This window comes from Tinamus guttatus, unplaced genomic scaffold (assembly GCF_059628265.1).
Source record: "Tinamus guttatus ecotype Peru unplaced genomic scaffold, ASM5962826v1 Tinamus_guttatus_pri_ptg000463l, whole genome shotgun sequence".
NCBI lineage: Eukaryota > Metazoa > Chordata > Aves > Tinamiformes > Tinamidae > Tinamus > Tinamus guttatus.
In genome coordinates, this window is record NW_028288997.1 from 518,937 (window position 1) to 543,376 (window position 24,440).

The following is a 24,440-nucleotide window of genomic DNA, read 5'->3' on the forward strand; positions in this document are numbered from 1 at the left end:
CGCGGCTGCTCCCGTCCCCAGAGCGCGGGCGGGGCCGCGGGGGCTCCGGGCCGGCGGCTGCGGCGGCTCCTCGCGCCGGGGCCGGTCGGTCCCGCCGCGCTGCCCGCTCCGCCCGGCCCAGGGGAGCGGCGGCCGGGCCGGGGCGGTGCGAGCGGAGCGGAGCGGGGGCTCTGTCCGCCCGGGAGCGGCGGCTCCGGGGCCGGCGCAGCGCGGGGGGCGGCTCGGGGCCGCGGGGCGGTCGCTGCCGCCGCCGGGAAGTAAAGGCCGAAGGGCCGGAGCGCAGGGGCCGCCCGCCCGCCCCGGGGCTGCCCCGCGCCGCGGGCTGGGCCCGGCCTGCCCGGAGGGGGCCCCGAGCCGGGTCCCGAGCACGACCCGTCCCGACCCCCTTCCCGTCCCCAGCGCACACGGGGTGGGGGGACCTGGGGCACCTCCGGGCTGCGAGAAGAGGGGCTGAAGGGGCGGGTTGGGGGGGTCTTTGCCTCCCTGCCCCAATGCTGCGTCCTGGGGTTCCCCCATGAGTTCAGGGGGCTGCTTTGGGGCTCAGAAGAGGGCGATTCAGCCCTGTGTTTTTGGGTTGAAGGCCAGCGATTCAGTCTAGCTTGTAACAGCCCGCAAGCTTCTTACTTCAGACCCCAAATTGCAGGATCTCCCCTCCACTTCTAAGCCCTGTGTTTCTGGCCCTTCCCCACCCTGCTGCTAGGGCACTTTGGGGGCTGAGAAATGGTGGCCGAGTGCTGCGTTTTGGGCACCTGCAAACGTGTTCCTGGGGTTGTGGGGCAGATTCAGAAACAGAGGTTAAATCCTGCTTCTCTGAGCTCTGACTTTGAGGCGAAGTGCTGCAGTTCTGGGGCTCCCCAGGAGGTCCCAGGGCCTGGCTGCAGAGCTCAGGAGTGGACACCAGGTCCTGCGTTTTGGTGCTCCAAAGCAGAGCCTAAGGGCTGCGTTTGGGGGTTCAAGGGCAGAGCCCAGGTCCTGCGTTTGTGCAGCTGGGAGCAGCGAGTGGGTGCTCTGCTCTGCAGCGCCCAAAGCAGAGGGTGGGGGGAGCCTCCATGCACCAGGCCCAGCCTCAGCATCTGACTGAGTTTCTGGCATGAGAGGCCCTTTTGCAGCCCCCCCTTTGTTCATGGCTACTCCAACCCCTGGGCTCTATTTGCTATGGATGGACTGACAATGAGCTACTTATTTCATGTGGATGCAGAGACCAAGTGCTGCATTTCTGCGTTCAAAACCAGGCTCTGGGGCTGTCTGGGGGCTCAGACACAGAGGCTAAGTGCTGCATTTTTGCTGCTCAGAACCAGGTGACTTGCACTGGTTTCAGAGCTCAGAAACTGAGACTAAGTCGTGTGTTTTCGGGGCTCCAAATCAGCTTCCTGGGTCTGGTTGGAGAGCTCAGTAATGGAGACTTAAGTCGTGCGTTTTGGAGCTTGAAAACAGAGGCTAAGTCGTCTGTTTTCAGCCCCAAATAGAGGCCTGGGGGCATGGGGAGCCATCCCCTTGATGCAGGTGGGGGGTGGTTGGGCACGTGGACCCTCACCGGAGGTGGGGTCCATTAGCGGGCACCGCGATGGCAGGGAAGCCCCTCTGCACTAGGCCAAACCTTCACACATGACTTAGAATATGCAGCAAAAGTCACCTTGGGGACCCGCTTTGTCCAATGCTTGTGCAAGTACCAGACTCCTTAGTTACTAGGGAGGGACTGCCAATGAGTCAATTATTCAATTAACTAATTAAATGTTCAAGAGCTAATCATTCAATGTGGTGAACTATTCAAGGGGATGTCAGGACGCACAGTGATTGATTTGCAAGCTTGGCAGTTGGGAACATTGCGGGCACAACAGTGGAGTGGGAGAGAGACGAGCGCAGCGGACACCATCGGGGCAGGCCAACATTTTATTCGAGGTTAAGCCAGTATTTCCAGCTCAGAGTAGGGAATCATTGGGCATCAGGGAGTCAACACACATTCAAGATTCACAAGGGAACTGCTCCATCAGGACAAGCCATCAGCAAGGAGGTGACATAGGGAAACCCAGGAGTCACCATCAGCCAACACTTCCAGCCCCCATAAACAAGTTGTTCTTTATCCCATAAACCAGTTTAACAAGATAAGGAGATAAACTTGTTTCTCCATTAGATATGATTTATCACATAAAATTAACAAGATAATTAGATAAATTAGACCAAGCAGTTAAACAAAACAGTTTTGTTTATCACAAAATTAATAAGATTTATCAGCTAAACAAGTTTTTGTTATTTTACCTTACCGTCACAGATTATAGTGCAGTTACACAAGCGCTCACAGCGCGGGCAGCCCATGCAGTCCCTATGGATCCCATAGGTGCCAGGCTGGATGCACACGAGCCACGGGCAGCCCATGCAGTCCCTATGGATCCCATAGGTGCCAGGCTGGATGCACACGAGCCCCGGGTACCCCCGCGCACCCCATCCCCTGCCCCGAGCCCCCGCGCTCGTTACTTACTGGCTCCAGCGCTCGGGGGGGCTCCGTGACGGCCGCAGGGCCCGAGTGGGTCCAAGTCCCGGCCGGGCCGGGACCGCGCTCGGTGCCGCTGCCCGGAGCCGCGAGCGCTGTCCGGCCGGGCCCGACGCCGCTGCCCCCGCCTCGGCCCGGCCCCGGTTCCGTGCCCCCCGCTGCACTCGCCGTCCCCACGCAGGGCTCGGGCCGCCCCAGCGGGACCCCGGGGGCAGCGGCTGCTCCCGCTGCCGGGAACGGGCCCCGCACCGGGGCGGCTCCGGCCCGGGGTCTCCGCCCCAGCAGCGGCTCCGGCCTCCACGCGGCTTCCGCGGCTCCCGGTGGCTCCGGTGCCCGCTCGGCGCTTCAGTCCGTGCCGGTCCCGCAGCTCCCGGCAGGACCGCAACGCCCCGTGACTGCGACCAGGCGGAGGCCCCACCCCCTCTATCAGGGGCCTCCGCCCCTTTTTACCGCCGGCCACGCCCCTCTCCCAATTGCCACGCCCCATTTCTACTTCGGCCACGCCCCTGCCCGCTCACAACACCCATGAGCGCTGCCCTCGTTAGCATATAATTAACATGCCATTACCAGGCCGTTAGCATCTCATTACTCTGCGGTTGGAACCCGAGCGCCTCCTCGGTCCCCGAACAACAAAAACACACGGAAACAACAGTCCCGTCCCACGCCGTTCGGTCCCGGCCCCGCTGTCCCTGGCTCCGCCCCCGCAGGCGGCTCCGCCCCTGCTCCCGCGAGCCCCGCCTCTCCACGTGGACCGGTTCTGTCCCTCACGGCTTGGCCGGGCAGAAAACAGGGCTAAGAACAGAGCTCCCGAAGAGCCAGTCATGGCTCCATAACCATAAAATTTGCATCTCATTAGCATCTCACCGCTCCCAGACTGCAACAGCAACACACCTCTGATCTCTAATTAGTGCTGACTGAACAGCCAGTCTTAGCCTCATTAACATTGAATTTGCATATCATTAGCATTTCATTAGAATCCTTATGCTGGGACACTGACTGCCGGCCCCTCTTCCCTGACAGCCCCCTGTTCCCTGGCACGATGGGGCCCCGCTGAGGACGCCCCTGCGGTGACAAGGGTGCCGCCACTGGGCCCATACTTGCCCTGGCGGGCTCTACAGGCCCCATGGCCACCTCTGCCTGCTTCCTATGATCCCACATGGGCCCTACGGGCCTCATGTGTCCCTCCAGACTCCCTAAAGTCCCATGTGAGCTCCATGGTTCCCCTGCGGCCCTCAGCGGGTCCAAACTGACCCTATGGGCCCCGTGAGGGCCTCCCCGGATCCCTTATCCTCCCAGACAGGCTCTATGGATCTGTGTGGACCTGCAGGTGCTCCGTACAGGCCCTGGAGTGCTCCATGGGCCTCGTGTGAACCTCCAAGTGCTCCATACCATCCTGGGCACTCTCTGTGCACCCGGTGAGGGCCTCCGAGTCCGGTGGGGGCCCAGGTGGACTCTCCTGGCCCTGTGTGAACCTGCACGGGCTACATACGGCACCGGGAGAGCTCTGCAGGCCCCGTTTTGCCCTCCGCAGAACTCATAGGGGCCATAGCGGTTTCCACAGGCCCCACGTGAACTCCCACAGGCTCCATACGGGCCTGTGGGCTCTGCGGGCCCCATGCAGGCCTCCGAGGAGCTCCTAGGGGCCCTGGCGGTCTCTACGAGCCCCGTGGGGACCAGCAGCGGCTCGTGCGGGCCCTGCAGGTCCGGCCTTGGGTCTGCCCGGCCTTGGCGGCGCCAGCGGAAAGCGCCTTAGGGCCCGTAGGCCCCGACCGGGCCCATTCGGAGCCTACAGGAGGCGGCGGGGGGGGTTGGCAGCTCTCCCGACCCCACATGGGAGGAGACCTCGTAACGCCCCAACATGGCGGCCCGCGCGCGCCCGCCGCCACCGGGAGGTGCCGCTCGCTGTCGCTGCGTGATGACGTCAGGCCGCGCGCCGGGCGGCTGCGGCGGCCGCCATGCACCGGCGGGGCGTGGGCGCGGGCGCCATCGCCAAGAAGAAGCTCGCGGAGGTGCCGAGGGAGGGGGGTCGGTCCTGCCGGGGGGCGCCGGGCTCCGGCGGGCGGTGCTGGGCCCCTTTAGGGGAGGAGCGGGCCCCGTCAGTCCCGCGGCGGCGGCGGCGCTTACCGGGCGCATTTTGAGGGTATCGGATCCTTTTCCACCCCCATTTTCAGCAGTACCCCGCCGGTACCATCCCCTGGGCACCTGTGGTTCGGGGGGCGGGGGGATGGTGGGCACCGGGCCCATTTGGGGGCCAGCAGATCCCTTCCCGCCCCCGATTTTGAGCAGGGGGCGTCGAGGCCCCGACGGTGCCGCTTCAGGGGTCCCCCGGGTGGAGGTGGGGGCAGGCCCCGGTGTGTCCCTCCCCACCGCGCCTCACGCTTCCCTCTTCCCCCCACAGGCCAAGTACAAGGAGCGAGGGACGGTGCTGGCCGAGGACCAGCTGGCCCAGGTGGGACACGGGCGCCTGGCCGGGGGTCAACGTGGGGCCGCGTCCGGGTGCCGTGAGGACGGGTGACAATGGTGCCCGTTTGCTCCTCCGTCGGAGCGCTGGGCTGTTCCTGGCACACGTTGCACCGCGTGGACGCGTGATGCAAACAGGTATTCGGTGTTAAAATAGAGAATCCTGATTCCGTCAAGCAACTTTAACTCATTGCCTTCCTTTGAGACCACCGGGGCCACCTGTGCTCAGGAGGCAGCAGGTCAGAGACCCTCGTGTTACTTGAGGCCTGCACTTAGTTTCTGGGGAGGAGGGTAGGTATATGATATGCTTATAGGAAATATGCACCAAATTAGGGTTAAGACAGAAATGCTTCTCTGCAATTGTGTCTTTCAGATGTCTAAGCAGCTGGATATGTTTAAGACCAACTTAGAGGAGTTTGCCAGCAAACACAAACAAGAGATCCGTAAAAATCCCCAGTTCCGGGTCCAGTTCCAGGATATGTGTGCAACAATAGGAGTGGATCCTTTGGCATGTGAGAAATAGGCACCAGGGGCTTAATGAGCTGAGGGTTCATCTGCCTGTTGTCATACACTAAACCTTTCTCAGGGAATCTGATGGGAAAAGCCGATGGCATTTTGATTTTGGGGGAGACAGTGTCCTCTGAACCAGACTCCTGATTCTGTGTATTTCGTGTCTGAGTGTGATGTAGTCTGGGATTCCCTAACACCCTCTGTCTTGCTGATTCCCAAGGTTACAGAGCGTGCAACTCCACAAGGAGCAAGCAGGCTGCTTGGCACCTTCCTTGTTAAGGAAGGATATTTTTGCCGATGGTCTCATCACTTTTCCCTTTCTCATTTTACAGCTGGTAAAGGATTCTGGTCAGAGATGCTGGGAGTTGGTGACTTCTACTACGAACTGGGTGTGCAGATTATTGAAGTTTGTCTGGCTCTGAAGCACAGGAATGGAGGTGAGGATCCTGCTGTAGGTGGCTTCTAGGTGTTACAGAGCATGGAGAATACCTTTTCCCCCTGGAAAATGAGTCGTCTCGCTCAGTATTGTGTTCTTTACTATATTTAGAAAATGCTGAGATGACATTTTTGTCTTCATTCCCCCTGAAAAGCCTCCTTGTTTTTATAACACATTAAAGTAAGGTCACTGGTAATTACCTGCGTTGATGGGTTTTTGCAGAAATCAAGCAACTCTGCCCTATTTAGGTAATGAAACTGCAATTCCCTTCACCTTGAGGAAACAGTAGTGATAAATGACAATCCTGAAGGAGTAAGAAATGAGTCACTGCTTTGAGCCTGACAGTAAGATTATCTTTAAAGGAGTACAACAGTATCCAGAAGAATCAAAATAGTAGTAAGTGCCTGAAAAAGGTACTGGATGCTCTTCACTTCAGAAGGCAATCCAAGACCAAGAATAGGCCGCATCAAAACGAGCTGCAACTTGGACATGAGATGTTTGTGGGGGAAGGCACAGTTTGCTGCATGTTAGTTCCACAGAGAGAAAGTGAGACACTTATCTTACCCAAGCCTTGAAATGGGGAGCAATGGACCGCCCCGTCTAAAACATCAAGGCAGAGGTAAGCCAGCAGCAAACACAAAAGGCAGACTTGACTCCTTTTTTTTTAATATATATATATATATATATATATATACAGTAATCATTTTCTGTCCCCTTTTGTTGGCTCTTAGGTCTGATAACACTGGAAGAACTTCACCAGCAAGTGCTGAAGGGAAGGGGAAAGTTTGCTCAAGATGTTAGCCAGTGAGTATCTGTTTTACAGGAGCGGGGAGTTGAGTAGCATGTGGGGAAGAACGGGGGAAAATTAGTGGCATCTTCAAGTGCTGCTGTGATCAACTGGATTCCAAATTCGATCTCTAACAAAGGAGCCATTTGCTTGCACGTGATCCACAATTAATGACTTGTAGTTTCTGAACTGAAATGGTTAAGAGAATAAGAGTACACTTATAATCCTAAATTGTTTTTTTAAAAAAGAGAGGCTCTTGCTTTAAAGCCTTGCTTTGACCTCTGCTTCTCAGGGATGATCTCCTTCGTGCAATCAAGAAGCTGAAGGTCTTGGGGAATGGCTTTGGGATTATTCCTGTTGGTGGAACATATCTGATCCAGTCTGTACCAGCAGAACTGAACATGGATCACACAGTCGTCTTGCAGTTGGCAGAGGTATTGAGTCAGGAGCTTTAAAATACAACCACTATGAAAGAATCTTACTGTTTTCATGATAGGAAACAGTATAGAAGGCACAAATTCCAGCATGAACATGAATCTAGAACTTGAGCTGGGAGTAGATCAGGCCTATGCACGCAACTGTTCACACTTTTCTAAACTACAGCCTATGACTATGAGTATCTGGTGTTTTTCTTCTAATTTCAGAAAAAGGGGTATGTAACAGTCAGTGAGATCAAATCCAGTCTGAAGTGGGAGACGGAACGAGCGCAGCAGGTGCTGGTACGTACGATGGTCTCCTATGCTTTGTGAGGTTAAACAACGGTGTTGAGTGGCTGCTCCTGCAGCTTTGGGATAAGCTGGAGAAGCCAAAAACTTGAGTACAAACAAACTTTGCAGCTGCCAGTGACACCTGTCAGTTAACTGATAACTCTGTTAAAAGCTTGAATCTTGTTAGTTCAGGACATCCTGCTGTGACAGGGTGGGAGTCATTAGGTGCCTGAATTATATTCCTCAAGCTCAGGATGAGTAACAATTATTTTTGTCCAAGTTCTACAACACTTCCTTATTCCTAGGATAAATATGAGATCAGGCCTCTACCGTCGGTGGCTTGCCAGCCCTTTAGTTAAGTTTTACTCACAGTTTCCACTCTATACAGGAACACTTGCTGAAGGAAGGAATGGCCTGGCTGGATACACAAGCAGCAGGAGACCCTCAGTACTGGCTGCCTGCTCTCTTTACAGAGCTGTACTCTCAGGAAATCACTCCAGAGGAAGCCAAGGAGGCAATACCTTGACTAAGTATTCTGTGCCTGTATATAATTCTTCTTCGGAGGCTATTTGCATATCACCTGAAACACAGGGACAGTGGACTTCAAATAAAAGTTTTCTAAAAAGTGTCTAGCTTGAAGAGGTTAACAGGACTAATTCATACTTTGTTACCTTTGAATTGTTGTAGGTGGAAATACCTCTTATGATTACAGACACTAATTACCTTGTCACAGCAAGAGCAAAGTTATCCAGGCTCCTATTTCAACAGCAGTCTTGAAGGATGCACATGTGACTATGAAGAGTCTCAGAGCCAGCAGTGACACTTCCAAAGCAGCTGAGAAACTGTTTTGGAGTCTTCTTTGCTCTGTGAATGAGTTGTTCTACTAAGTACCACCACAGTCTAGATTCTGCCAAAACAAACTTTATTGCACAAAAAAAAAAATCTTATGTACAATAGTATATAAACAAGGTATCTTAGAGTGACTCTTGTGCATATATTTTCAACTCAATTAGGTCTAAAAATCTGTTGCTAAAACATCTCTGCCTAGAGCAGTCAGTTGAGGATTGTCACTTTGAAATGGAAACATTCAGAAATGGTAGGACAGACAATATTAGAGCTATAAAACTAATACTTCTTTTACAGCCACATGCTAGTTATATGAATAGTGTCCACAATAAGGCATTTTCTTGTTTCATTGTATCAGTGGATGGTAACACCACATGCACCACAAACAGATTTCAGAACCAGCTCTGCCTTGGGAAGGCAGCAGAGTCACAGCTCTACCCACAATGCTACTGAATGGTGAAAAACAACTGACATTTACAATGGGATTAAAGAGGTGTTAACGTAGCACACAGCTCATGACTTCTCAGGAGACCCCGCTGCCTCCCTGAGACCTTATTTCAAGCTGAACAGAGTTTTATTTACTCTCATCTGGTATATGTGTTGAGTGAGTCCTATTTAAGTTTAGCTTTCCCTTGAGGGAAGACAGGGGTTAAGCCTAAATCATACCAATGACAGACCCAGGGGAGTTTGCTTGCTAAAGGGCAAAAGGTTCCCGAGTTGTTAGATGGCACCTTTCTAATTCAGAAATGCTCCCACCTTTCCGTTTTTCAGAGCTGCTCACACAGCAGTGTGCAGGCTTCTGAGTTCTGCAAGATGCTCAGAGCACAGAGCTTCCAGATAACTCAGTGACACATGGGGACACTGCCCTTCTGTACGTGACACTGCAGGGGGCTTTTGGCCCCTTGCTATGCCCTTTCCTAGAGACAACCGGGTTGGAAGTTCCCTCACCACTGCTAGGACTCTGGAATGGGGCTGAGGACATGGAAGGTGTGTAAAGGACGTGGGAGAGGGCCTGAGACAACATGCAACTTTGTGCTTAGCTGTCAAAGCTCCTGTCAAAAAAATAGATTAAGCTTTTCATCAACAAAACATTTTACTGCTCCAATCAATCATCACCAGGCTTATTTACCTGGAAAAAAAAATGGATATTTCACCTCCACCTATGTTACACTGAATACATCTTTGATGTAATGGCACTCGCAGCCAGCAGACACCTCTGCGAGAGGTTTGCCTTCGCTCTAGTAAAAAGCTGCTGTTTGAAACAGCTGTTCAAATCATCAAGTTTTAGACCTTGTGACACTCAGCTAGCTTGCACTCGGTGAAGTTTGGCAAAGGAATTTTCAGTCAGTAATGAGGCATAAACCTCAGTGACAGTGGCTTCCTTAGCTAGGAACGCCCATTCTAGCATTTCAGTGTGATGAGTCTGAGTTAATGGTTCAAAGTTAACAGTTGAAAGTGAGGGCGCAGGAGGAAGAGGGGAGAAAAAAATATATATTACACTAACGAGAGGGGCGAAAAGCAAAGAGTGCTTCAGTTAAGGAAACAGAATAGCTCAATTCAGGGCAGTCAGATAAAACATTTCTAGGACACTAACTTCAAATCAACACTTAAAAAATTACACAAATTAGACTTATTTTTAAGTGCTCCGCCATCTCTGAACCAATGATTTCCTCAGCTTCCTTCCCCCAAAATGCCAGAGTGAACACAGCTGCACTCGATTTATGAATTCTTGCAGTTTCCACTTTTCATTCGCCCCTTTGCTCCTGGACTCCCAGTGGACAAAGTCATCCAGGGCTTGAATAAAGCTGTCAGAAAGAAGCCCAGATTCCACCACTGCTCTTTATCTTTGGTCTGTCTAGAACAGTGTCTAGAAGAAAGCCATCAGGTAGGTGGGCTCCCGCGGAGCAGAGGGTCTCTGTCTCTCCCAACCTGCACAAAAAGGTTTCACCTGGGCACACGGTGCACGGGCCCTGTCATAGCCCAGACTCATCAGAGCTCTCCCCAAGCTAAAGCTCCACATTCAGCACGGCCCCAGGGAAGGGCTCACTGTCTAGGAACAGAAAAGCTGTAAAGAGGAGTCACGGTCTAGATCTCATTGTTTAATAATAACAAAAAAAAAAAAAAAAGAACCCAGTGAAGAACCCAGTGTAGGTGTTTCCAAAAAATAACCTGATGCCACATGCTCCAGCTTTCTAGTATAGTTAAGTACCTTTTAATAGTAGCCTGTCACAAGCTTGGCTTTGTCTAGAATGAAGTCTTCTCATTCAGCATTATCCACCAGAGCAGTAAAAGGAGACAGGAGATGCCCCGCAGTTTTCTCCGCTCTGGCGCTGGTTTGGTTGTCGAGTCTGTCAGGGGTACTCTAGACTGTGAAGACAGAACATCCCCACAGCTTGGCCTCTCCACTGCTGACACAGCTCTAAGCTTTGGAACAACCTTGAGTGTCTGTCTCTGTCTCAGAGGAGCTGCTCTCAGAGTCTATTTCTGTATTCTCCTGCTGGTGTTTCTCTTGCACCTTCTGACGAATTCCTTGCAAACGGATTAACAGGGACTGATAGTCAAAGTGGCCTCGTTTCTCACCAAAAGGATCCTGGAAAGAAAGTGGGGATAAATATATTAATAAAGACCATTACTGTTCTACAGTGAAACATGACATCAAACTAGGCTCAGTGTGTAAAAGATTTACCGGGACAAGAGACAGAAAGAAGAAAACTGCACAGTAATTGGGCAAAGAATGGTCAATGACTTCAGGGTTAAATCCCAGCTTGTGACCAAGAGATCCCTGAGCTTTTCAGTGTCAAGGCAGAGGCCGAAGACTAAACATTTTTTTTTCCTGTGTGGAATCTCTTTTGGGAAGTGTTACAAACCCAAGCAAACTTCAAAGATGGATGAAGGGTCAGGCAGACACAGGCTGTGTTTCTACTAGTAGCTCTGATGAAGTAAGCTTTTTCAAAGATTTTATCTCAAGACCCATAGGAAGGTGGTAAATAAAACATATTACAAATAAAAGCCTCTATAACCAGAGGGCAAAGATTTTATCACACTTTACATTAGTATTACAGATCTCTTCCAAGTGAAAGGGACACTATTCTTATTGCAAACCAAGTCCCTCAGCTGAGATGTAGCTGGATAAAAGAGAAGTATTTGGACATTTAACATTTGCTCCTTTCATCCCAATTCCAAGCTGAAGACACATTGCCAGGGCTATATGAAATGGTGGGACACTGATCTTCAGCACAAGCCAACATGTGGCTCCAGAATTAACAAGACAGCACATATGGCAAGTGCTCAACTCATACCGACCCTGCAGTGGCTTCATTTTAAATACAGGGTAGTGAAGACAACAATGGCATCTCTCTAGCACATTGTGTTGATGTCTTCATACACTATCGTTTACAAACGAGCAGGAAATGGTGCGTGGTAGTCACTACCCCGGAGACCAAGCATAAGGCAGTGCCAATCCCATGTTCTTCACAAACTCACAGTGAAAGCAACTAAGCCTTGGCTCCGTGTAGAAGAAACAAGAATGGGCTGTGCCTGACAACCTTCCAGCACCATCGCACTTCACTGTACAGTCCAGCAGCCTCTGTAGATACAAGTCAGGCACAGATCTGCCTTGGGGGAATTTCTCATTTCAAACAAGAGCTCTCCTGATCTGGGAATGCTTTCATTTTATAAATTACACAACCAGTGACAGCACTGACAGGAAAAAAAAAAAAGGGCTTAACTATAGATCATTAATTCAACTACTTCCATCTTTTCTTAAGAGCCAAAATTTCTTAATGAGTCAGACAAAAGGCAGCTGATTAGAAAGGAAGACACGTCTGTTCATATGCGAACAGCTCAACAATCTATTCTTTAAAGTGTAGTGTCCTACAGAAACAAGGCTCCTGTATTCAACATGCCTAGATGCATCTTCCATATTATCTCTATTCCTCCACCCCTGTCTCCTCTAGAAACTCTTGGTTCAGTCAGCCACTTTCAGCACAGTCAGAGGAGTCAGAGAGAGGAGTTCCTATCTGCTGCATGAGCAAAGGAACGTCAGAAGAAAAAGTCCAACCAGAATCCCAATAGGAAAATATACCCTTATGAATGGCACATCACAACACAGCTGCTTCTCACCAAGCTGTCCAACCACACACCCCTCACCAAGGCAGTGTGGCATCAACAGGGAGCTTGTCTGCCACCCACCTGCATTGTCTGTCCTTGGAGATAAAGTCTTTCTTTGCACACCCCTTCATAGAAGTCATAGTATTCCATGAAGGATTTCTCCATTACTCCCCTGAAGGCAACGAGAAGACACATGGTCAGCACAGAATGACAAGAATGGTGCTCTCATCCCAACTCACAACCCCCCCACCAGACTCCAGCTGAATGAATCAACTGCCTGCACAGGGTGTTCCAGACAACTGGATACAGCTAGGCAGGACACAGCAAAATGAGCTACAGTGTCACTGCAGCTGGACAGATTGTGCATGTGCTTGTACAACAGCTGCCATCTCCCTCTTGTCCCAAGATTTTCTTTTTTTGCCATGAGACAAGGTACGTTTATTCTCAAATGCTAATCAGAGGATGCAGCCATCGTGCGTATTAGCACAGCCTTTGTCAATACACAGCTCCTGGGCTCCACACAAATCCAAATATCCCAACCAACTATTCTTTGCTGGATCTGGGAGAGTTAAAGGCTTGCTTTTCCCTGGAACTCTCAGAATATCAGAAAGGGCAGTCAGAAAAGTCATTCCTGCTTCCCCCATTTTCTTATGTTTCCTCCTCAGCTCCTTTCCATACCGTAAAGGCTCAGGACAGGGACACTTCCCTTCCAGCATGTCACACACTGCTACTCGGATGGTCTCATGCCGAATGCACTCGTTATAGTTCTTGCTGTCCCCAGGATGCCTCTCCTGGAAACAGAATTTGGGTCAGTGAGTCTATGCTACCACTAGAAGAAAACTGTGGAGAGAAGAGACAAATAGCTGCAGAATCAGAGATGACCCATCCCAAACACTCACCTGTTCAAAGCCGGGCTCATTGTGATAGGGGTTCTCAGTCATCAGAGACTGGATGGAGATAAGGACTGAAGAGATACTCTGTGCTGGGCTCCATGCAGGCCCGGTCCAAGTGCTGAGGCATCAAAACAGAAAAAAAAAAAAAACATTAATTAAAAATACAAGACAAGCCCAGTGACTACCATCCCTCCAACTACCAAAAGATCAGAAAGCTTGGGAAGCCATAAAGAAACATCTATACCTTACAGAAATACAACAAGAAAAGAAACAGGTGGCACAGATGTACAAAGCTGGACACTGAAAAGGTTGTAAGGGTGCAGACTCACTTTCCCACTCAACTGCCTGAGCCAAGCAAGAGTCTGGTAAACTTTACTCCACTGCCAGCACACACAGGGCCTCACACATAGGAAAGCTGGGGAAAAGTAACACTTCCAAACTTCTTATAGGGCACATTAAAGCTTGGGCTGTCATCCTGCACAGCACCCTGCAGCAACACAAGCTACCAACACTGCAAGTCAAAACCAGCAGCTCACAAGAATTGAAATCTGAATTTCAAGACTCAGACAAGACCATCCCTTGGGCAGTTTGCAAGGCAGACACTCAGCACAAGGATTCATGTAAAAAATACTAACAGATGCTCTGCTATAGGAACAAGGCACTGGTTTCATAAACATAAGAGAGCAAAAACCTTTGCACAGAGTGGCATAATTGTGAAAAGCTGTTCTGCTGCCTTTCCTCACTAGCCTAGTTCTAGATACAGATCTGCCTCCCTGCAAGCTGAACAAATGCACTGACCCATATGGGCTTTTCTACATCCTTTCATCCACAGCTGCCTCCGTGTTTCCCATTTCTGCCAAGGCCAGCGACCTTAGATCACTCCAATCATTTAGCTTTTGGGACAGGGCTACACTGCATATCCAGCACCACAGCTGGCATGGAAGTTGTTGGGCATTCAGACCTCCGAGATGTGACCTGCCTACACGTCTCAGTGCTTTGCAGGTGTTGGCATTCACCTCTCTGGATCAGGAAGATGGATAAGCTGGAGGAAAATGTTTCCCATCCAAACTGCATCCCTCCTGCCCAACCTTGGGCCAGATCCTGGACAGGGTATCAGCTCCTTGGAGCAAGTAACATGTGCACAGCACTGCTGGAACCAGCCTGGTAAAGGCAGTCTTTTAATCCTATCAGACCGAGACTCCTTCTGTCTGACTGAATCCCTACAGCAAATCGAGCCATCACTGCCCCTTCCTCACCCAGCTGCCTCTTACTAGCTCTCTGCATCAGAAGGGAACACGTACAAACACCTCGGCTGCAACAGATTGGGTAAAAAACCTTCCTTTTTTGGCAACTATCACAGCTGGAGCTGGGAACATCACACCATGTCCAGGGTTCCTCTAACAGAGCCCTAAGAGCCATTGAATCAACCAGGACTTTCACAGAATCTTAATAGCTGGAAATGACCTTCAAGATCATCAAGTCCAACTATAAATGCTTAAAAAACAAGCAGGTGAATAACAAGGATTTCCAGCAGCGGAGCCTGTTTCAACAGGCAACAAGACAACGATGCCTTGTTAACCCACCACTCAGCCCCACATAATATGTGTAGGTGGAAGCCCAGAGTAGTTAAATGGCTCTCAAGGAAGTTCTTGGCGGCTTTTAATTTTATTTATTTATTTTTAAACCCACACAGAGAAAGGAAATTAAAACCATAGAAACCTATATTCAAACGACATTAAGGATCAGGCTGCGAAGCGCAAAAGCAAAAGAAATGCAGTGCTTGGGCCAAGTCTTTGCAGGGGGAAACAGGAGGAAAGCGACAGCATCCACTGAACTTCATGCTTCCCCTGCTCCATTCTCAGGTGCTTTTAAGGACAAGCCAGGCTCTTATTTCATTAGAGGGCGTTTTGCTGCTTTAAGGCTCTGATTCTGCACGTAGCTTCACAGAAGCATAAAGCCGCATCCAAGCAAATGTCTGGGGCACGATCAGGATGCGACGTACTGAGAAGGATGCGCGAGGCAGAAGACAGCCTGCAGCCACCTCCTGGTTTCCCCTGAAAACAGCCGAAGTCTCCTCTTACCCTAGAATACTCAGGCAGACTTTCCCATTGCGGTAGAAGTTGGGGTTAAACCTCACTGTGTTATTTCCCGTTGTCATCAGTTTGACCCTTGGTGGGTGGATGGGATAATCTGGAGGACAGCGAAACAGGAACAAGAAGAAACCCCCTTCATAAGGCGTGTCAAATGGGCCTGTGATCAATGCATGAATCTGGAAAACAAAAGCCCGTCTTGCGCACCACTTCAAAATTGTGCAGCACCGTCAAATCCTCCACAAAGCCAACCAAAGGCAAGAAATCTCCACCCAGGCAGCACTAGGGATCATCTGCAGCATCTTCCACAAGCACAGGGCATGTGCAGGCCACGCGGTGCCCTCCCTCCTTCCCGCTCCTGCCCGCTCTGCCGTGCCCGAGGGGCCAAGCAGCGCCCGGGGCAGGGCCCACGGCAGCTGCCTCCCATCCCTGCATCAACACACAGGCCAAACCAGACTGAACCACAGTTCGGCTAGTGAGCTCTGCTTCAGAAAATGTAAAAAGAGAGAGAAAAAGAAGTCAGATTTCAAATTAAAAAAAAAAAACTAATTTTAGAAAAAAAGAAAATATCAGAATTTCTGCCAGTACTAGAACATTCCTCAGTTTTATGATCTTGTGCTGATTTGGCTTTATTGAAAGCAATCACTCAATATCCTCTGCCAGGATCCGAAATTAAGAACCTATTCTTTCCACACTAATTACCCTCAAAGATCTCAAGTGCGTACCAGGAAATCTGCTCCCATTGGGCTCTTAAGGAAGCCTACTCCTTTTGCATCCTCCTGACGGGATCCAAGCAGTCTCCTTTAATGTCCTCTTATCTACCTTGGATTTTACTTACAAGCCCCAAGGCTGGTGTTTTACAAACCCACATTTTCCTTGGAGGGTATTTTCGCACTTTCAGCTCCCAGCGTGAAGGGAAGCCAGAGCTAAAGGCTCCGTGCGGGAGCCGCCTGCGCAGAGACGGTCCCTTTGTGCTACCTCCAAAAACCCGGAGGCCCTGAGCAGGGCAGGTGGAGTCTGGTGGAGTCTGGAGGATGCCAAGTTTGTCAGGCAGGTCCAAGTATGCAGCAGAGGAGAAGCCAAAGCAACCCCGCAAGACACACTTTACCTCCTCAGAAACCAGCACGGCCAGAGGAGGTGACACTAGCTGGAGAGAGGGCAGCACCAGGTAGACCAAGGAACATGTTGGATCGAGAACATTTGAGCAGCCTCTGTTTGCATTCACTATCTCAAGCGTAAGTGGAAGTTCCCAGTTCTGGAAAACCCCAAGGCAGGCAGCCAGGAGAGGAAGGAGCGGGGCAGGAGTGGTCACAGCCGTTCGGATTCCCAGGAAGCAGCTCTGCTCAAGGCTGCGTGCTGGGAGTGGCTGCACAGACCCGCGTGTGACCCCGGAGCCAGGGAGAACCAGCGGCTCCGCGGCGGGACAGGGCGCTGGCCTGGTGACACATCCCAGCACCGGCTCACTGGAGTGAAACATCTCCGGCTTCCCGAGATATTCCAACTCCACTGGCTGCTCCCACAGCCAACAGCTACCCAGAGATGGCTCTTCCTCAAGCTGCTCTGTTCTTCATGTTGCTACGATCCTTTTTCAAGCATCAGGAGGATAAATCCAGACGGAGCAGCGCTCCATTAGTTCACAGGCTCACTGAGGAAGTGCTGGCTTTATCTGTGGAAGCTGCTCAGATCCCTGTGATCTCTCTCCACTGAACCAATTTCCTTGAGAGTCTCCTCCCATTTTAAATACAGCCCATCTCCGTGTAGCCCAGAAAACTAGAGCCAGATTGGTTTTTTTGAAGATTCACCCTGACTCCCCTCTAAACAAGGGAATACACCATTTGGGCAAACCCATAAAGCAACTACCAACAGCAAAGCACCGAGAAACAGAAAGTTGAATCTACTTCAAATCTTCCCTTACCTTGGTCATGTCATGGGGATCAGGCACAACAAACATTCCCGGGGGCGGTTCCTTATAAATGGACATGATATCTCTGAAAAAAGGAAACAGGAATTAGTCAGGATCTCCCCTGGCGTTCATCAGCCCTCGAAGCACAGATCACAGACCATTCTAGACAACAAATCTGTGCACATACACAAAGAGACAGATTTTTAAGATGGAAACTCTCAATGAAAGAGTTGGATGTTTTTCTTTTTCCTTTGTCTCGCTGTTTTCTCCCTGAGCTCTTCCAGCTTATCCTAAACAATAGCCGAGGCAGTCGAAGAGCACAAGCATTCAGTGAATCAGTAAGTGAGTGAATCAGACCAAGTGAAACTTGATAACCTACAGTCTTGTGTTTTATGGTACATCAGCTCCAGCATCTAAGACTTCAACCACAATCTCTATAGCTAAGCACTTAAAAGCTCTCTTAGGTGAAATCTCTAGTGCCTAATGGACAATTTTCCCTTCCCATGGAAAGCAGCTGTTTTCCCTCTCCATTCTCAGAGTATTTAAAGAATCTCTTTCTTGTACACGGACATTTGTTTTCATGAAATTGTCTTAACTTCGAGAACTTTGTCACTTGGTTGAATTTGGTTTTGGTCAGGCCCTGGGTTCTAGAGATACCAGAACACATACCCAGACACTGCCTCACCTCAAAGGCCTTGTTTCCTTACGAACTCAGCCTTAATGAAAGGAAAAATAATGAGTGACCTGCAAGTTGGTGCAGCTTGTAGAGGTACTGAGTGGTCCTCACCACCAAAGCCCTCCTTCTTCTAACCAGACCTGCACGGAGCTCCAGGACTAGCTACCAGAAAGTCCTTCCCCCTGGAAGGAGGTGGAGCACAGAGGGGTTTTTGTGCACCAGGAGCACCAAGTCTTCCTGTGGAACGTTATCAAGCAAGCGCTCCTGGCCGTTTGGATTGGAAACTCCCCAAATATCCGGTGCCGCCTTCGGAAGACATTACACAAGGTCTAGGGCAGGCGGCAGGACAAGCACCTGGCCGGCAGCGAGGCCTGAAGAGGAAGAACCCACTGCAACGTTGTGGTCCCAGCACTGCCGCTCGGTGCTGACGGCCACCGGGTGCAACAGGGGTCCGACCCGCTGGGCGTCAGCGCAGGGCAGGAAGAGGAGGGAGCTACGGGCAGGTCGGTACTTCATAAACCCCATCTGCACCCTAAAAACCTCCCCTCGAGGTGGGAGCCTCTCTGCTTGCAGACTGCAAGGACGAGCCAGCGTCGCACCCGCAGCATCGTAGGACGAGGGAGAGTCCCCGGACGGCAGGGACAAGGGAGGGACACACATTGGAGCCTCGTCCTGGCCCAAGCGCCAGGACGAGGGGGAGCCCAGGGTGGGGACGGGGCCTGGGGCCGCCGCGACCGGTGCCGCTCCCGGCTCGGGCCCTACCGGGGCTCTCTCACCGTTTGATCCGCAGCAGGCAAGCGGGGCTGGGCCGCTCGCTGTCCCAGTCGCCGCTCACCGTGGGGTCCCAGAAGGCGGAGTGCGTGAGGAGCGCGGCGCCCGCCGCCGCCGCCGCCGCGGGCAGCCCGGCCACGGGCGCCGCCGTCGCGCCGCTGCCCAGGGCCGCGCCAGAGGCCGGCGGCGTCGCCGCCGCCGCGCCGAAACCCGCCGCCGCCCACAGCTCGGCGGGGATGAAGACGCCGGGGCTCCCCGCGCCGCCGCTGCCGCCGGACGAGGCGCCGCTGCCGCCGCCCGCCGCCAGCACCGCGGCCGGCGCCGCCTCCTCGGCCGCGGGACTCTCCGCCATTCCGCGCCCGGCCTCGGCGAGCTCCGCTTCCGGGACTCCGCACCAGCGAGTCCGCCGCGCAGAGCGGCCTCCAGCACCACCGACTGGCGGCCAGAGCGTCGCCTGCAGCGCGCCCCTGCCCTCCGCCACCTGCCCGCCCACTACCGCCGCAGCCACCATAGAGTGTGTCCCGACCGCCAGAGCGCCTCCTGCAGAGAAACCATAGAGAGGCGCTCTCCTCCCCGGAACGCGCCGCGCCCCCTGGCGCCGCGGAGGCTCCTCAGCCCTAGGGGTCCTGCAGGGGCACGACAGAAATATTTTATTTTTATTTTATATTTCTTTTTTCTTTATTTTATTTTTATTATTTTTAATTTATTTTAATTTTATTTATTTTAATTTTATTTATTTAACTCCACCACTGTATTTTTCCAACCGGAATAAAGGTGCGCAGGGCCCCCAGAGCAGGTACCAACAGCTCCGAGCTCCGCAGGGAGCACAGGAGCCTGCCCGGGGCTGCGCAGAGCAGCAGGTGGATCTATCCCTGCCCGCTTGCAGGAATTACCCACCCCAGACACGGAACAGGACAATCCCTCGTGGGTACCGCACTTTGCAACACGTCACCCGGAGGCGCTCCGTGACTTTTTTGTTTACAGGACCAGAGGGCAACTGTCTTTGACTATTTTTACCTCCAAGGTCACTTTTCTTCTTATTACTTAGGCACAGTTTCATAGGCAAAATACCACTTCCAGATGCTGAAAAGGGCCAGGAAATGCAGCATAGTGTTCTCGAGAGCCTAAACCTGGGCACCTGATACGCCATGGAACCAACGAGGCCAACAGCTTCTGCCTGACATTTAGATCAATTTTAGGCTTAAGACTCCCAAAGCAGTGGAGTTTTACTGACCTGTTCACTTCAGCTCTTGACTCCGCCATTTCCCCTGTTTCACAGGCAGCACGGACAAGCTATCCCAGATGTTTGCAGAAGTCTCCTTTCAGCAACCCCTTCCAAAGCCTAGACAGCCTCACAGCGCGTAGCTGTGTGTAAGCCACTATTCAGAATTCCCCTTAAAGAAAGCAGGAAAGGAGCACACAAGTCACTCGTGCATCATCCCCTCTGCCAAGACGCAAATTTTCTGCTACATGGAACGTGCTGTCCCGAGTGCAGCATCTAGGACAGTTGCTGAGCGCTGGCTACAGTAGCACAATTAGCTCAGGTGACCCTCCATGTGGTTGTATGTCCCAAGAATCAGCTTGGCCAGAAATGTAGGGTTTGAGGTGTTATTTTTTTTCCTTTTTTTGCTCAGTCATTCATCCTTACCTTGGCTTCTTTTCGGTTTCAAAATCAAAACAAAATTTCTCCAAATAATCTAATTGACAGTTTTTAGCAGGAGCCAAAATTCTTTTCAGTCCCCTCACAGCGTGTGAGCAGCTATCAAGAATGAGGAGTAGTAGTTACAGAATCCCATTCACATCTCAAAGGAGGTCACAACTATGCTTTGGAGACTTTAACACACACACGAGCTGCATTAATTCAATTACCTAAAGCAGATAATCAGACAAGCTCGCAAAATTGTCACCTTCCTACCGCTTCTTAAAGGCACAGCAGTCTTGCTGCAGCGACCAACATTCAGGCTGGATTTTAGAATTTCTCCACAGCACATTCCCATTCTTAAAATAAGTGAAGGTTGTAACTTTGGGGAAGAAGAAATACAACTGAGCTGTGGACCTTTATGTAAATTCTTTGTATTTGGAACAGGGCCATGAATAATCTGACCTTGAAGTCAGCTCTTCGTGAAAGAAGAGAGCACAGGGCATTGTGTACCCTTGCATACCTAGTGATAACTTAGTATCCAAATGCCATTAATACACTCCAAGCTTAAGGACATTCGCTTGCACCCATCACCTTTTCAGCATACAGCTTTTCAGCTGCAAGAAAAAGGCACAGCATTTGAGAAAACATCACTTTGTCAGCTCACACAGAAGTACTTGCTTTACCAGGGCAATGCTTGTTGGGATTTTTGAGATTTTAGATAAGATTTGACATGGATTATTGTATTTATAGAGCTGCAGTTTATGCTGTTCAAGGACATCCTTTCTCTCATCTAGCTGACTTTACAACAGGTGTCTCTCACCAATATTTTATATTCCCCCCTCTGCTTTACCTATGGATGCCTGCATACCTAGGATATATCTCTCTCCAACCAATACATCAGCTGCCCCAAGGATTTACTATCACTGGAATGGAACACCCGGAAAAACAAGGTAATAAAGCCACCAGTTCATTTAGAGAAATCTTTTCTTTAATTGTCAGTCTGGAACGCTCTCATGGAAGCAGACTCAAACCGCACAGGACAGAGTGACGGAAGCCGCAGCCAGGGCCCGAAGCTGTCACATAGCAAAGAGGATAAGGAATGCCACCATCAAACAGAAGAGACCCATGGCCTCAGACAGGGCAAAGCCCAGGATGGCATAAGAGAAAAGCTGCTGCTTGAGGGATGGATTCCTGTATATAATACAAGGGGAAGGGGAGGGAAAGAGAAATGGATTCACAGTGAGGAAAAAAACAAAGTAACAAACAAAAAACCCACAGCCTGTACCACAGAAATCCAAGATGATCCCACACAAGTTACGCATTTTGGAGCGCAGATCAGACTTATAGCAGACAGCCACCAGTTGGAATGTGAAACCCATGTGCCCATCCCTGATTTTAGAGATTGCCAGTAGACACGTCAAACCACAAGGTTTGTTTCAAGGTTTGTTTGGCAGTATCAAGCAGTAGCTCCTGTTAATTGCTACTGCTTCATTTCTTCTACTACTGCATCATTTCTTCTAGAGACAGGCAGAGCTCCACACAGCTGCTGCATCACTCAGAAATAAAGGGAACTTAAAACTATTCAGACACTTTCTTTTGTATCTTAATAGACCCACGGAGCATAAAAATCCTTTTATACTCCAGAGACCACTACTTCAGCTAATGGTTGCATATATACACTAATGCAGAATTGAAAATATACTCTAGAAAAGGATGTGCTAATCTCCCAGACTGACTCCTGGAAGAGGGGAATAAACACTAGCCAGCTTGGCATCTTGCTTACCTGGCATAGCCAATGATCAAGCTGCCAAACACCGTCCCAATACCTGCTCCCGAACCAGCCACCCCAACCGTGGCAGCACCAGCACCAATGAACTTTGCAGCAGTGTCAATATCCCTGGAAACAGCACTGGTCTGGAATTCCCGGCGGCTTAGCTGTGGATAGGAAACAGCAGCTGGCTGTGGGATACAGAAGAAAAGACACAGTAATGTCACACTTTATTAAAACATATACTTTTATATATAAAACATTATCACTATATCTTCTTTACCCAAAGCAGAGCAAGATCAGCAAAACCTGCTAAACCATCACTGATGTATGCCACAAGTGATGCCCCCTTCCCAGTCACTCTCTTGATGCACAGGTTTTCTCTTCTAAGCATCACAGACGGTAAAGACAGAAATACTAGACCACATTTACTGCCCCAGCCTTACCTGAATGGTCTGAATCTCAGGCCTGCTGAAAACAGACACTGACACTGGCCTGGCCAGAGCCCTGGAACAGCACCGGAACTGCACAGAACAAAGGCAAACACCGCTCAGTTAGATGCCTAAGCCTATCCTTTAAGTTTAAGATACGCCTAGTTTAACCAGTTGAGCTACATCTCCAAGCAATTTTGCAGCAGACCACACTGCAGCACTACAAGAGTCACATTTGCTACACCAGAATTTAGGCATTATTATAGCTCCAAGCATTTATTCCTAATTCCACACTTCGGGAAATGAAAGTGACCGAGTACCCTGACACACAGGTCAGCATGATTCTGAAGGAGCCCTTGGGCTCTCCCTACGATGCTAAAATGGTCATTAGTGCCCTCGGGTCACCAGAGGTGACCTTGCCTCCCCCTCTAATAAAGCCAGGACGAAACAACCTCCTGAATCCCATTGAAGCTAAGGTCACCCCAGGCAGCGTTTTGAGCCAAACACAAAGAAACAGAGACTTCCCAGCACCGCACTCCCCTGACTGCCACTACCTCCCTCTGGCTAAAGGTCACTTACCAGAGCTGGAGAGCCGAGAAGCGCCACGGGAGTCTGCATTTTGGGTGATCTATTGGCGAGGGAGAAAAAAACGCAAGAATTAGGAAAAGAAACAAGCAGGACCCCAGGAGCTGCAGTCACCGCCCGCCGGTCCATAGAAAGCGGAAGGGGCATCCCCGGGGCCCCCGCAGCGCCGCGTTCGGCCCGGTTCCCGGCTCTGCTGCTCCGGCCCTCGCAGAGCAGCCTCGAAGCTCCGCTGACCGGAGCCGCCGCGAGGAGCCCGCGCAGCCCCGGGGGGCCGCCGCCCCTCACGGTAACGGGGCGAAGGGCGAGACCCTGTCCGAGCCCGGCGCTACCCCGTGCCGGCCGGTGCTTCCCCCTGTCCGACCTGTGCGCGGTGGCGACGGCGGCAGCGACGCGGGTGACAGCGACGCGGGCGGCTCCGACAAGCCCCGACCCCCCTCCCCGCTCACCTTGCCGTGTCCCTCCGCGTCCTCCACGCCCATTGGCTGCCGCCGCGCGCGCCGCGCGGCACCCTGGGGCAACGTCCGCGCTCTCCATTGGCCGCCGTGGACACAAGGGCGGGCATAGTGGGGGGCGGTGCCATAAATGCGGGCTTCTATTGGACGCTCTCTCTCTCTCGCCGCGTGCTGGTTGGCTGCGAGCGGCAGGTCCTCCAAGACCGCGAGGCCCACGGAGGCGCTCCTTGCTCCGTCTCAGACCATAGAGATTACCACGGGGGCGGGACCTAGGTGGTCCGGTCCGGTCCGATCCGGTCTAGTCCGATTCGATCGGGTCGGGTCCGGCCCAGTCCGCTGCTTTCCTCGCCACACAGCGGCAGTGGTTAGAGCCCGCTTGAGGGCCCCTCTTGTTATTATTTTATTATTTCTGTAATTATTTATCATATTATTACCTATTATGATTAATATGATTATTATCAATAATAATTTTACTCGTCTGTGTTTCTGTGGGGTTTACTGGAGCGCATGGCGGGGGCCACTCGAGCTGCCGGGAGCGGCGGCAGGAGGCGCCTCCCCGGTCCCGGTCCCGGCCATACCGGTGCCGCTGCCGGCGCTACCGGGAGGGACCGGGGGCAGGGCGGACTACAAGTCCCATCAGCGCGGGGGGAGCGGGGCCGGCCCGGGCTGCCGCTCCGCCTCTTTCCTGGTTCTTCTTCCCGGCTCGCAGCGCCGCGGGTTCGCGGCGGCGCCTCACGGTGAGGGAGCGCGGGGCGGGCAGGGACGGGGGGTCGCGGCGTCCCGGAGCGGGTACCGAGGGGCGGGCGGCGCCGAGGGCTTCCGAGGCGCCCCCGGCCCGGGCGGGGAGGAGGCACCGGGACCGGGACGAGACCCCGCGTCCTCCTC

The 24,440-nt window shown here is 51.9% G+C and overlaps 3 protein-coding genes across 4 annotated transcripts; 1 reads left to right on the forward strand and 2 right to left on the reverse strand.

Moving 5' to 3' along the window:
* Positions 1 to 4,423: 4,423 nt before the first annotated feature.
* Positions 4,424 to 8,016, forward strand: SNF8 (SNF8 subunit of ESCRT-II). Of its 2 annotated transcripts, XM_088532645.1 has the most exons (8): positions 4,424 to 4,497; positions 4,887 to 4,937; positions 5,322 to 5,460; positions 5,791 to 5,895; positions 6,626 to 6,698; positions 6,974 to 7,115; positions 7,326 to 7,400; positions 7,777 to 8,016. In XM_088532645.1, the coding sequence occupies exons 1-8, from the start codon at positions 4,444 to 4,446 to the stop codon at positions 7,912 to 7,914; spliced, it is 777 nt and encodes a 258-aa protein (XP_088388771.1). In that variant the 5' UTR covers positions 4,424 to 4,443; the 3' UTR covers positions 7,915 to 8,016. The 2 variants fall into 2 exon arrangements, with proteins under 2 accessions (XP_088388771.1, XP_088388772.1); XM_088532646.1 differs by lacking the exon at positions 4,887 to 4,937 and having other exon boundaries at positions 4,426 to 4,497.
* A 2,229-nt stretch (positions 8,017 to 10,245) lies between these two features.
* Positions 10,246 to 19,131, reverse strand: UBE2Z (ubiquitin conjugating enzyme E2 Z). Its single transcript, XM_088532654.1, has 7 exons — positions 18,683 to 19,131; positions 17,243 to 17,315; positions 15,319 to 15,506; positions 13,244 to 13,355; positions 13,023 to 13,135; positions 12,426 to 12,516; positions 10,246 to 10,824 (listed from the first exon to the last, which is right to left on the reverse strand). The coding sequence occupies exons 1-7, from the start codon at positions 19,027 to 19,029 to the stop codon at positions 10,654 to 10,656; spliced, it is 1,095 nt and encodes a 364-aa protein (XP_088388780.1). The 5' UTR covers positions 19,030 to 19,131; the 3' UTR covers positions 10,246 to 10,653.
* A 2,158-nt stretch (positions 19,132 to 21,289) lies between these two features.
* On the reverse strand, positions 21,290 to 23,589 carry ATP5MC1 (ATP synthase membrane subunit c locus 1). Its single transcript, XM_088532647.1, has 5 exons — positions 23,550 to 23,589; positions 23,098 to 23,149; positions 22,534 to 22,611; positions 22,103 to 22,278; positions 21,290 to 21,510 (listed from the first exon to the last, which is right to left on the reverse strand). The coding sequence occupies exons 2-5, from the start codon at positions 23,134 to 23,136 to the stop codon at positions 21,396 to 21,398; spliced, it is 408 nt and encodes a 135-aa protein (XP_088388773.1). The 5' UTR covers positions 23,137 to 23,149; positions 23,550 to 23,589; the 3' UTR covers positions 21,290 to 21,395.
* Positions 23,590 to 24,440: the final 851 nt, after the last annotated feature.

Bases quoted from the DNA above. Each gene is read 5' to 3' on its own strand.
- SNF8 (XM_088532645.1), top strand. From the start codon at position 4,444: ATGCACCGGCGGGGCGTGGGCGCGGGCGCCATCGCCAAGAAGAAGCTC. The intron at 5,461-5,790 runs GTGAGAAATAGG...CTCATTTTACAG, and splicing joins AGGAGTGGATCCTTTGGCAT to CTGGTAAAGGATTCTGGTCA. The intron at 7,116-7,325 runs GTATTGAGTCAG...TTCTAATTTCAG, and splicing joins TCGTCTTGCAGTTGGCAGAG to AAAAAGGGGTATGTAACAGT.
- UBE2Z (XM_088532654.1), bottom strand. From the start codon at position 19,029: ATGGCGGAGAGTCCCGCGGCCGAGGAGGCGGCGCCGGCCGCGGTGCTG. The intron at 13,356-15,318 runs GTAAGAGGAGAC...TTGATGCCTCAG, and splicing joins GTCTGCCTGAGTATTCTAGG to CACTTGGACCGGGCCTGCAT. The intron at 12,517-13,022 runs GTATGGAAAGGA...CGTTGCCTTCAG, and splicing joins CCCTGTCCTGAGCCTTTACG to GGGAGTAATGGAGAAATCCT.
- ATP5MC1 (XM_088532647.1), bottom strand. From the start codon at position 23,136: ATGCAGACTCCCGTGGCGCTTCTCGGCTCTCCAGCTCTG. The intron at 22,612-23,097 runs GTAAGTGACCTT...TGTTCTGTGCAG, and splicing joins TTCTCGGCTCTCCAGCTCTG to TTCCGGTGCTGTTCCAGGGC. The intron at 21,511-22,102 runs GTAAGCAAGATG...TATTATATACAG, and splicing joins TTGATCATTGGCTATGCCAG to GAATCCATCCCTCAAGCAGC.